The 12,247-nt window shown below is 47.3% G+C and overlaps 1 protein-coding gene across 1 annotated transcript in view; it reads right to left on the bottom strand.

Annotated features, from left to right (window-relative positions):
* Nucleotides 1-12,247, bottom strand: part of MAU2 (MAU2 sister chromatid cohesion factor) — a 58,921-nt gene that overhangs the window by 35,576 nt on the left and 11,098 nt on the right. Inside the window, exons 6-8 of the mRNA XM_060232694.1 lie at nucleotides 6,612-6,639; nucleotides 4,753-4,908; nucleotides 1,228-1,374 (exon numbers count right to left, since the gene is read on the bottom strand). Coding sequence (XP_060088677.1) covers nucleotides 1,228-1,374; nucleotides 4,753-4,908; nucleotides 6,612-6,639 — 331 coding nt within the window. The remainder of the gene's footprint in view (nucleotides 1-1,227; nucleotides 1,375-4,752; nucleotides 4,909-6,611; nucleotides 6,640-12,247) is intronic.

Below are 12,247 nucleotides of genomic sequence, written 5' to 3'. Positions count from 1 at the left end.
GAGAAATGGGATTGGATTATAAAAGTTATGACATGGAGTGAAATAGACAAATTAACAAGAATATTAAGAGACTATGATTTAGAAGTTTTTAAGAAGGAATGGAAAAAGTTTAGAAGATATGTAGAAAAAGAGTGGAAAATAAAAAGACATTGGACAATCTTTGATAATGATTAAGTTTTAAAAAGAATATAAATTTTTGTTTTAATAGTTAAGAATACCTTTAAATATTTGCATTTTAAGTAAATAACACTGGCGGGGGTCAAGTAACGGGGGAAGGGGTGGGTAGAAAGTAATATATGGGGTAGATAAAATAAGCTTTTTTAAAAAAAAGATGTAAGATATAGATTTATTACCATATGTTACCAACAAAATTGTTTTAAACTTAAAGTTAAAGTTGCTTTCTTTCCACCTCTCCCTCCCCAATCTATTTTCCTTCCTTCCGGCTCACAAACATCTGACATTTATGTCTTGTGGCTCTCAAACATCTGCTGTTTATTCTAGGTAGCTCTTACATCAAGCAAGTTTGGCCACACTGATATAGAGGCATTATGATACTAGCTGATTTGCTTTTGATTCCCTTCCTGATAATCCCCAAGACAGCATTTGCCCTTTTTATTGCTGTCCCACTGAGTCGACAATTTCAGTTAATTCTCTACCACAACTCCAGGATCTCTCTCTCCTGGTCAATCTCCACCAGTTCGGACCCCATTGATATATATTTAGTTAGGATTTCTGTGACAGCTGCTGCTAAACTATATTTTGATGGGATAGGTGGACATAGGAAGCTGCCTTATCCCAAGTCAGATGAATGGTCCATCAAGCTCAGCAGTGTCTCCTCTGACCAGCAGTGGCTTTCTTGGGGGTCAAGCCCAGAAAGGCCCCGCACAGCACCTGCTAGTCAAGGTCCTTGAACTGGAGACTGAGCATGGGAGCTCCACCACTACTCCACCTCCCATCATATCGATGGGCAAGCTTTGCAAAAAGACAAGACGTGTTCACTAGTGGCGGTTTCCATTTCCATGAGGCCATTATTTGGAAACTGGCATCCCGAAATGGGAGAAAAAAATTATCCCAGTCCCACAAAGAATGAATGTTCAGGTTCTCCTACTAGCAAACATACACAAACGGGCACCTCCTCACACACACTCTACAGCACTCCTGCAGCAGCTAGTCAGGAGATGGGACTGCCCCACCCAAAGTTAAACACCACAAAGGAAGGCAGCTCACCAAATAGACCAGCACACACATGTGCTCCTTGGGCAGCCAGTGGAAGAGATCTGCAGGGTTGCTGGGCAGGATCTCATCATCGTGGAGCGTTGAAATGGTCTGGATGCACTGCTGAAGTTGCTTCAGGCATGGCTTGACGCTCTTCACCTGTGGGGAGGAACTACCTCAGAAAAGAATTGCTGCTAGCTGGTTAAAAATGCCCAGAGGTGAGAAGCAAAACCACACCTGGCAGTATACACCAAATCCAGAGCTACAAAGGTGCTTGAATGTGTGTACTGGCGCTGGGGAACGCAAACTCTCAAGCGTGGGGTTTAAAAATGTGCGGAACACATCAAAATCAGATGAATAACGTAAAGGTCCCTGCATTCAATGTGTTTATTTCAGCTTGCTTAGATAGCCAGCTGTGATCGCAGCATCAGATTAGGGCTGGCAAAACCATGATGAAAGTCCTCTCTCAACTAGGAAACTAGGTGAGCTGCTCTAACCCACCTCACAAAATTATTGAGAGGAAGAAAGGAAAACACCATATACACTACTTAGAACTCCTTGATGGAAGAGTGGGATACAAGCATTATCAGTATTTTATAACATATTTTTCACACAGACAGCTGCTTCTGCTAAGGCTCTCAGGACAATGTACAAGATTTCCCTCAACCTGTCATGTTCACAGTCCCACAACAACGAGACAAAGACAGTCTGGCCCAGCAAGCTTCATACCTTAGTGGAACCATACTGACTCACAAATATTATTCCCCTTTCCCCGCGCCCTGCCCCAGAGTCTCGGAATCCCAGGTCAAAGTCCAAATGCCTACCCATTGAATACATGTAGCTTGCCTTACATCGAACCAGATTATTGGTCCATCAAAGTCAGTGCCATCTAATGCTGGGGTGTAGAACTCATTTATGAGGGTCAGATCTGACATAAATGAGACCTTGTAGAGCTGGGGCCAGGCCATGTGTGCACCTCTATTTAAGATTAGGTAGCAGAGAGGCGGCAAGGCTGCACGGACGGCGGAGGAAGGAGGTGGCGTGGCTGCGTTGACAGCAGCAATGAACGAGGAAATGGGAGAAAAATGGGGGAGGAGGCTATGCGTGGGGGGGGGCGAAGGAGGGAGGAGGAAAACGGGAGGAGGCGGTAAGGCTGCACGGGGGGCCAAAGGTGGGAGGAAGAAATGCTGTAGGGGAGCCGAATTGGGTGCCCCCCCCCGCCACCCCTTGGGCTGTGGTTGGCAGGCCAGCCCTTGGGCCAGTCCCCGGGGCCAAAAAGGTTGGGGACAACTGTTTTAAAGGACACAGACAAACACGACTTAGGATTTTTTTTAAAAAAAAACTTAAAATAAAACATGCTTAAAACATTAGCACTTGTTGGTCTTAAAGCTGCTTTCTTTGTATTTCTCCCATGGGATCCAGGGAACTGGGCAAAGGAAGCTCTGGCTCTTTCCCTCCCTCCCCAGGGGACCAGGAGCGGAAGCAGCCTCAATCAATGGAGAAAATCAAGGTTTTGCTCTGCAGCTCCTGTGTGACTGAGCAAGACTTGCAAAGCAAGCTGAGATGCAGAAGAAACAATCAGACCTAGAGTACCACAGTGAATGACAGATTATATAAACGCCAAAAAAACTGGAAAATTAACAAATAAGTATAAAATATATTTATACAAGTAAACTAATTACTCTAAATCACCTTTTACAAAAATAGTATCACTTAGCAATATACAAAAATGTCTCAAGATTCAAAAGTCCAAAGTGAGAAGAATAAAAGTTACAATGTTATTTTTCCATTCATCATGTCAGTTTCCAACTTCAACTGCTTGTAAACCATTCGCCTGCATCCACAGGTAAATCAAAGTGCCAGTGCTACAAGAATTCTGCGTGCAATCAGTTCTTATTTTTCATTGGCATTTCTTCAGTTCTTTTTTCAAAGTTGCCAGACGAGAAGCTTCACTGTTTATGAAAGCTTTTTAGAAGTGGGCAGCCAACAGCCTCTGACAGTAAATATCGCCTATGTTACTGTTTCCATATACACCTTTATCAAAGAAACATACCCCACTCGTCGCAACACCACGAAACACTTCACACAGCACTAGCCCTGGAGAAAAGTCTATGGTGTTTTCCTTTCTTCCTCGCAATAATTTTGTGAGGTGGGTTAGAGCGGCTCAGGCAGCTTCATAGTTGAGAGAGGACTTTCATCATGGTTTTGCCAGCCCTAACCTGATGCTGTGAGATGCAGAAGGAAGCAAGAGAGAGGAAGAAGGAAGCAAACAAGCCAGTTGCTCTGGGGCCTCATTTGGCCCCCAGGCTGCAATTTTGACATCCTTGAGAGACAGACAACCACTCTCTGGGGTCTCGGGTAGTGGTCCTTCATATCCCCATTTACCTGATCCTTTTGAGACAGTAAGGGTCGAACGTGAGACCTTCATCAAGCCATGTAGATGCTCTACCATTGATACTGATTTCTCACTAGCATTGCTCCACCCCCAGGCTACTGTCCGCCCCCCCGGCACAGGTGATCAATCAGTATCTCTGCAGGCACATCGGAGAGCCAGTTTGGTGTAGTGGTTAAGTGTGCGGACTCTTATCTGGGAGAACCGGGTTTGATTCCCCACTCCTCCACTTGCACCTGCTAGCATGGCCTTGGGTCAGCCATAGCTCTGGCAGAGGTTGTCCTTGAAAGGGCAGCTGCTGGGAGAGCCCTCTCAGCCCCACCCACCTCACAGGGTGTCTGTTGTGGGGGAGGAAGGTAAAGGAGATTGTGAGCCGCTCTGAGACTCTTCGGAGTGGAGGGCGGGATATAAATCCAATATCATCATCATCATCATCATCATCATCATCATCATCATCATCATCATCATCATCATCTTCTAATTTTGATGCGCAGCTTTCTCCAGTTCCCCTCAGTTTCTTAATCTTTAAAAGACAGCATCACAAAGCCGCGAGGGGAACTGGAGGGAACTGCACATCAAAATACAGCCCGCAGAGCAACTGGTGAGAAATCGATCACTTACACAGTGGAAAACGGAAGCCTTGGGTCAGATTTCTCAACGCTAGTGAGAAATCGGTATGAGTCACAGCCCTTCCTCACTAGGTCTAGTCTGTTCTGCAGCACAAGAGAGACAGGCTGCTTGAAAGCAGAGAATGCCAAAGTCTGTCATTTCCAGGGAAAGGATCTTTACCAGGGGGTGGTGGGTGTCTTTTGAGTCCAGTGTGTACTTTGCCAAACAAATGGACATCCCCCCACCCAGCAATGTCCAGCTGCATGATAAAGCACACACAACGGTTAAATGCAAAACAGAAAAAGTAGGCCTATGTCAAATCAAGTTCTTACAGCTTGAAAACATCTGTTCTTCTACTTCGTGTGCAAAACTTCACCAGATTTGTTTAAAAAGGCAGGGCAACAAAAAGCTGCCCTGGGGGGGGGGGGATAGGGTAGATGCAGCCTCCAAACTGTTAACTGGCCTCCTCTGCTTCAAAGGCCATCTTCTGAACTGCAGCAGACAGGAAAAACTCCAGCCTCAGCGCATCAGCTTACCTGACCGGCATCCAGGTAGTGCGTCACCTGCAGCACCAAGAAGAACACCCGCAGCGACTCCTTCTGAATGGGGTTTCCCTGCCAGTTCTCCACAATCTGCCCACAGAGAGTCAGCAGCGGGTGGACCTCCTGCAGTTTCCTCTCCATGAGAAGCAGCTACAAAAGGAAGAACAGAAAACTTAAAAGGATTCACTTGCATTCTCAGGGACGTGGAGCATCTTTGCTTGACACTCAATAACTTCATAAAAGTGGAAGAGCATGCTTCAGAGGGTGGCCGGATTGGTCTACAGCAGAACAGCTAGATTTGAGTACAGGAGCACTGTAGAGCCAAAGCTCCCTTTAACAGATTCAAGCAGGAATGGATATAAGGACTCAGGTACTTTTCTCCCTTTCTCACAATACAAGAACTCGTGGGCATTCGATGAAATTGCTGAGCAGTCAGGTTAAAACAGATAAAAGGAAGTACTTCTTCACCCAAAGGGTGATTAACATGTGGAATTCACTGCCACAGTAGGTGGTGGCGGATACAAGCATAGCCAGCTTCAAGAGGGGGTTAGATAAAAATATGGAGCAGAGGTCCATCAGTGTGTGTGTGTGTGTGTGTGTGTGTGTATTATTTATTTATTTTTTTGGCCACTGTGTGACACAGAGTGTTGGACGGGAGGGGCCACTGGCCTGATCCAGCAGGGCTTCTCTTATGTTCTTATGTGACACAGAGTGTTAGAACATAAAAACATAAGAGAAGCCATGTTAGATCAGGCCAATGGCCCATCCAGTCCAACATTCAGTGTCACACAGCGGCCAAATATATATATATATATATATATATATATATATATATATATATATATATATATATATATATATATATATATATATATATACACACACACACACACACACACACACACACACACACACTGTGGCTAATAGCCACTGATGGACCTCTGCTCCATATTTTTATCTAACCCCTTCTTGAAGGTGGCTATGCTTGTGGACGCCACCACTTCCTGTGGCAGTGAATTCCACATGTTAATCACCCTTTGGGTGAAGAAGTACTTCCTTTTATCCGTTTTAACCTGTCTGCTCAGCAATTTCATCGAATGCCCACGAGTTCTTGTATTGTGAGAAAGGGAGAAAAGTACTTCTTTCTCTACTTTCTCCATCCCATGCATTATCTTGTAAACCTCTATCATGTCACCCCGCAGTCAACGTTTCTCCAAGCTAAAGAGCCCTAAGCGTTTCAACCTTTCTTCATAGGGAAGGTGTTGGACTGGAGAGGCCACTGGCCTGATCCAACAGGGCTTCTCTTATGTGACACAGAGTGTTGGACTGGATGGGCCATTGGCCTGATCCAACATGGCTTCTCTTATGTTCTTAGGTATCTCCATTCCTACTTTATTTGATGAAGGGAGGTTTGACTCTCAAAAGCTCATACCTTGAAATTCTTGTTGGTCTCCAAGGTGCTACTGGACTCAAACCTAGCACATTATTTGGCCAGATACATTATGCTCTTCTCCTCATTCTGCTGTCTTAACAGGATGGCCTGCTGCAGTGTTCCCTCTAAGCTCATTAACACAACAAGCCTCACTCAGGAGCTATACAGGGTCTTGCACTGCCTTTTGCCCATTTCGAGATTACAGCAGGTATATTCTGATCAGGATGTGAACTGCTTCACTTGGGGGGGGGCGGTGAGGAGGGAACTGAACAATGGCCAGCAGTCTGCCAGAAGACCACATTCTGTGTGCTCCTGCTGCTCAGTAATAGTTGAGCAGCAGGAGCCGTAGTCTTCTAATCAGGGGGAAAATTATATTCCATTAACAGACCCCTGTCCAGAAAAGCCCCAAACCTCTACTTACCATGCCTTTACTGAGTAGAAACAATGCTCTAGAGGGGAAAAAAAAAAAGAAATAATGCTTCAGAATTCTAACTAAAACAACCAGTGTTGCATAGCAAAAAGTGTTGGTGTAATGAATCTATCTGCACCCAGTCTGACAGCTATGTTTTGACAGCTGGTGATCTAGCAGGCATGCTAGGTCACAATGACCTTATCAGCAGGCCGGTTTGAGCCGGCAGAAGCCAAGAGAAGAAACCTGCTGAGTCAGCATGACAGTGCACAGCCTTGATTGGCTAGTAGGACTATAAGAAGACTGTGTGTGGACCACACAGGTCTCTCTCTGAGAGTTGGTGTGTAGGCGGAGCATTTTGTCTGTTGGAGTAAGATATTGGACTGCACTAGTGAGCACTTATTGTATGTATCTGTAAATACACTATTTTGGCACTAGTTGCAGGTGTCTGGCTGATTTCTTTCCTGAAGCCCTGTGTCGGGCAGGTCACCAAACTCACTCTGCTAACTCCCGCACCGACAGGGTTATGGGCCCAGGGCGGTTCCGCTGCGCGGAGGAGCACCGTGAGAGTTGAGCTGGCCGAGAGTTTGGAAAGAGCCGGAGGCGAGGAACGCCGGTTGAAAGACAAAGCAGCACCAGCTATCTCGTTTTGAGAGCCAGAGGGACGACGGCAGCCAGCTGTGTGGAGGAGTCGGCATCATGGCTCAGCAGCAGCTCGCAGTGGCCGTTGAGAAGCTCAACTCAGCCAACTACGCGGTGTGGAGCCTGAGAATGGAACACTACCTCAAGCGTGAAGGGCAATGGCTGTTTGTGAGAAATCCCCCTGCAGCGTTATCTCCTGCCGAGACTGTGTTAGCCGATAAGGCACTGGCAAACATCGTGCTGGCTATAGGAGATGACCAGGTAGTATATGTGCGAGGGAAGGACACTCCCAAGGCTGCCTGGGACGCGCTCAGTGGGGTTCATGTTAGTACCACTGCTGGCTCCCTTATGGCCTTGACTAGGAAGATGTTTCGCACTGTTATGCCAGCTGGAGGGTGTGTGAAAGACCACATCAAGAAGCTAACGGACTGTTTCGTTGAGCTTGAGGCCAGAGGCAAGACTGTAGCTCCAGATGACAGAGTGTACATTTTACTGTCATCGTTGCCGCCTGAGTTTACTCCCCTGATAACTTCCCTGGAGACAGTGGACGTAGCGACCCTGACAATGGGGTACGTCTGTGCCCACCTGCTTGATTTCCAAGAGAGGATTGCGGCAGTGAGCTGTCCGGGGGTTGAGGAGCGTGCGGCTATCGGCTCGTCTGGGAAGACAGCCAAGAGAGAGCCAGCTTTTGCTGCTGGCAGACGGCCAAAGGTTGAGAAAGAGGAGCCGACTGCAATGGCAGTCCGACGCTGCTATGGCTGTGGGTCGCCAGAGCACCTGCTTCGAGCTTGCCCAGAGAGGGGGAAGAAGCGGCGTGGATGGAGGCAGCGAGAGTGGAGGACCACCAGCCCGTGTGAGGAAGGAGCCCGGCTGGTCACGTCTGCAGTAGAGAGCACAGGGTCTGCTTGGATTTTAGACTCTGGGGCAACGAGCCATCTCTGCTGCAAGAAGGAGTTGTTGAACAATGTTGACATTCCTGAACACAGGCATGTTAGATTAGCAAATGGGACCATTGCCAATGCTACTTGCGCAGGCAATGTGAAGTTTCCTGTGTTAAATTGCACTTTGCAAAATGTGTTATGTGTACCCACACTACAGTCAAACCTGCTAAGTGTTAGCACGCTAATTGACCAGGGATACCAGGTGAGGTTTGAAAGGACCTGCTGTAAAATCCTGGGAGGTGGGGGAAAGGTGCTTGTAACTGGAAAAAGAGAAGGCAAAATATATGTGGTCCAGAATGAATGTGCCCAGGTGGCACAGGTGTCAAATGAGCCTGTGCACAATAAGTGTATACATTTACTGCACCGGAGACTGGGGCACTGCGGGTTTAGAGCGTTGAAAAAAACCCTGGAATTGGTGCCAAGTCTAAAAGTGAAACCTTGTAAATGTTACTTGAATTGTCAGGTCTGCAAGAAGACCAAAAGCAGGGCATGTGCTGTGTCTAAGGAAAGCACAAGAGAAAGTGAGAGTGCCCTAGAGCTCGTCCATTTGGACGTGATTGGCCCATTGCCAAAAAGTCTGTCGGGGAGGAGGTACTGCTTAGTGGCCACCGACGACCACACAAGGTACTCTTGGGTCTTTGCTATGGTGCATAAATCTGAAGTGTACAAGACGTTCAGAAAATGGGTCAAAGCAGTTGAGAGACAATTAGGTGTAAACCTCCAGGCTATTCAGACCGACAGAGGGGGGGAATTCTTCTCAAATGAATTGAAATGTTGGCTGGAGAACAAGGGCATTGCCCACCGTTTAGTGGACCCAGCCACGCCCCAGGAAAATGGGAAAGAAAATGGGCTAGCAGAGCGCACAGGAGCTGTGTTGCAAACGATAATGTACAGCATGCTTGAAGATGCAAGGTTGCCAATTTGTTATTGGGCAGAAGCCATGTACTGTGCTGTGTTTATTCATAATCGTGTTTGGTGTGAACCTGTAAATAATTTGCCCTATAGGTTGCTGTATAACAGGTACCCAGATTTGAGATTTTTGAGAGTCTTTGGGACACAGGCTCGGGTTGGCATCCCCTCCGAGAGCAGCAGAGAGGGGGATGTCCGGGCAGAGAGCCTGACTTTTCTGAGCTACAAGCCAGAAGCCAGGTGTTATCGCTTCTGCGATAAGAGAAAGAAAATAATCCTCAGTCAAACTGCCCAGTTTAACGAGCAGTCCAGCTGGCCTCACTTACACTCTGATAAGAGAGAGTTTGTACTCCTGCCAATTACTGATAATGATGCTGGAGTCCTGCCCAGGGTAATTAAGCAGGAACATTCTCCCGACCGGGGGTTGGCAAGCCGAGGGGCAGAAAAAGGTGAGCCCAAAGCTGGCACAGAGCCTCAGATGCAAAGTCAGGAGGCAGAGCGTGAAAGTCATGAGGTGCAACCTCAAATCACAGGGGCGGAACAACCAGCCCAGGAGGTGGGAACAGATCAGCCTGAAGAAGATAAGGCCGGTCCTAGCACAGAGCCACGGGTGTCTGCTAGAACCACAAAAGGCAAACCTCCTGCCAGGTATAAGGTACCCTATGTCACTCTGACAGTTAAACCAGACCCACCTGGGTTTGAAGATATGCTGAAGGAAAAGGCTAAGAAGTGGAAGGCCTGGGTGGCAGAGTGCGAGGCAAAGAACAGGGAGGCTGAAGCCAAACGCCAGAAGGAGCTGGCTGACCAGGACAGTGATGATATTTTCTATCACCCAGACGAGTTCCTGGAATGGTAATGATGAATGTGTAAATATGAAAATGTATATTACTGTCTGCTTGTGAACATGAAAACTATGTACAGTGGTTGGGTGTACTGGGTTCAATAGATTAGGAGGTGTGTTGGTGTAATGAATCTATCTGCACCCAGTCTGACAGCTATGTTTTGACAGCTGGTGATCTAGCAGGCATGCTAGGTCACAATGACCTTATCAGCAGGCTGGTTTGAGCCGGCAGAAGCCAAGAGAAGAAACCTGCTGAGTCAGCATGACAGTGCACAGCCTTGATTGGCTAGTAGGACTATAAGAAGACTGTGTGTGGACCACACAGGTCTCTCTCTGAGAGTTGGTGTGTAGGCGGAGCATTTTGTCTGTTGGAGTAAGATATTGGACTGCACTAGTGAGCACTTATTGTATGTATCTGTAAATACACTATTTTGGCACTAGTTGCAGGTGTCTGGCTGATTTCTTTCCTGAAGCCCTGTGTCGGGCAGGTCACCAAGCTCACTCTGCTAACTCCCGCACCGACAAAAAGCACCAAACTCAACTCTCCACTAAAGCAAAGAGTTGGAAGGGTGGTAGTTTTAATATAGACAAAATTCAAAATGGCACAAACAGAGCAGAATCTGTGAGCTTTGATTTTCACAACCATCAGCTTTGGTTCTCGTGCAAAGCTTATGTGAAAGATCTCAAAGGAGAACAACTTCCTGGAGAGTCACACTAAGCCAACATGTGCAAAGTGCAGGGGCTGATGGCAGGGAAGATGCCAAGGAAAGCCAAGAAAAATATAAACTCTATAAGCCAGGGGAGTCAAACATGCGGCTCAGGGGCCGAATCAGGCCCCCAGAGGGTTCCTATTAGCCCCCCCTGAGCAACTGTCTGTCATCTGCTTCCTTCTGCATCACAGCTTGCTTTGCCAGGCTTGCTCAACTGAAGAATATGACGACTGCAGATTTATACCCCGCCCTTCTCTCTGAATCAAAGACTCAGAGCGGCTTACAATCTTCTATATCTTCTCCCCGCACAACAGACACCCTTTAAGGTGGATCGGGCTGAGAGGGCTCTCACAGCAGCTGCCCTTTCAAGGGCATAGCTATGGCTAACCCAAGGCCATTCCAGCAGCTGTAAGTGGAGGAGTGGGAAATCAAACTCTGTTCTCCCAGATAAAAGTCTGCACACTTAACCACTACATCAAATGCACAGGAGCTACTGAACAAAACCTCTGTCAGGGGTGGCCAAACTTGCTTAGTGTAAGAGCCACATGGAATAAACATCAGATGTCTGAGAGCCACAAGACATCAATGCCAGAAGTTTGAGAGCCACAAGACGGCAGGGAGGGAAGGGAGGGAGGGAGGAGAACAAATAGATTGAGGAGGGAGAGAAAGGTGGAAAGAAAGAAAGTTTAAATTTAAATGCCTTTCCCAAGCCATTGGCTGGCTTGGAGAAGTGATTTAAATAGATAAATGCCTTCTCCAAGCTTGCCAACAGGGTGGTGGTAGCTTTCAAAGCCACACAATATGTGTGAAAGAGCCACAGTATGGCCATCCCTGCTCTATTTTCTCCACTGGCTGAGCCTCCTCCCTTGGGGAGGAAGGCGGAAAGGCAAAGCTTGTTTTTCCAGGCTCTCAATCGCACAGCAGAGCTACTGAATAGCGATGTGCATTCGGTTCAGCCGAACCGAAGAAACCACCGAATCACCCCTGATTTGGAAGTATACGGCGCCGTATACTTCCGAATCCAATCTGCAGCCATTATACGGGAACCGTATACGGCTCCCCATATACTTCCGAATCGATATTTGGAAGTATATGGAACTCCATGGAAAAGGCGGGAAAGGAGCTTCTGCAGCCTCAAGAGAGCTGCTTGCCTTCTTTCCCGCCTTTGGAAGCCTTTTCCCGCTTGTCCCATAACCTCCCTAGGATCAGGAAGGGAGGGGGAGAGGAGCCCCAGCAGCCAATCCAAAGCCAAGCCATTGCTCTCTTGTTTCCTTGGGTATCCAAGTAAACAGTGTTGTCTGCCAATCACAGAGCAATGGTATTTTTTGAAACTGCTCTGTGTAGGGCCAGAGAACCTCTCCATTCCATTGCTGCTGTGTTGGTGTTGGTGTGAGAGAGAGATTGTGCTGTGCTGGCCCTTGGCCTCAGCTGCTGCTGCTCTCTCTTAGCCTTGCCTGACCTGCCTGGAGAAGAGAAGACATCTAAGGTAAGACAGTCTTGGGGTTCTTGTTTTTATTTTAGTTAGTAAAAGGACTTTTTAAGACTCAGAGTCCCTTTACTTATCCAGATTTGGGTGGGTGAGTACTGGGTAGCTTATTTGGGGTT

Source organism: Heteronotia binoei, chromosome 2 (genome assembly GCF_032191835.1).
Source record: "Heteronotia binoei isolate CCM8104 ecotype False Entrance Well chromosome 2, APGP_CSIRO_Hbin_v1, whole genome shotgun sequence".
In the NCBI taxonomy this organism is placed as follows: Eukaryota; Metazoa; Chordata; class Lepidosauria; order Squamata; family Gekkonidae; genus Heteronotia; species Heteronotia binoei.
Note: the sequence above shows the minus strand (reverse complement) of the source record. Positions and strands in the feature narration are given on the sequence as shown.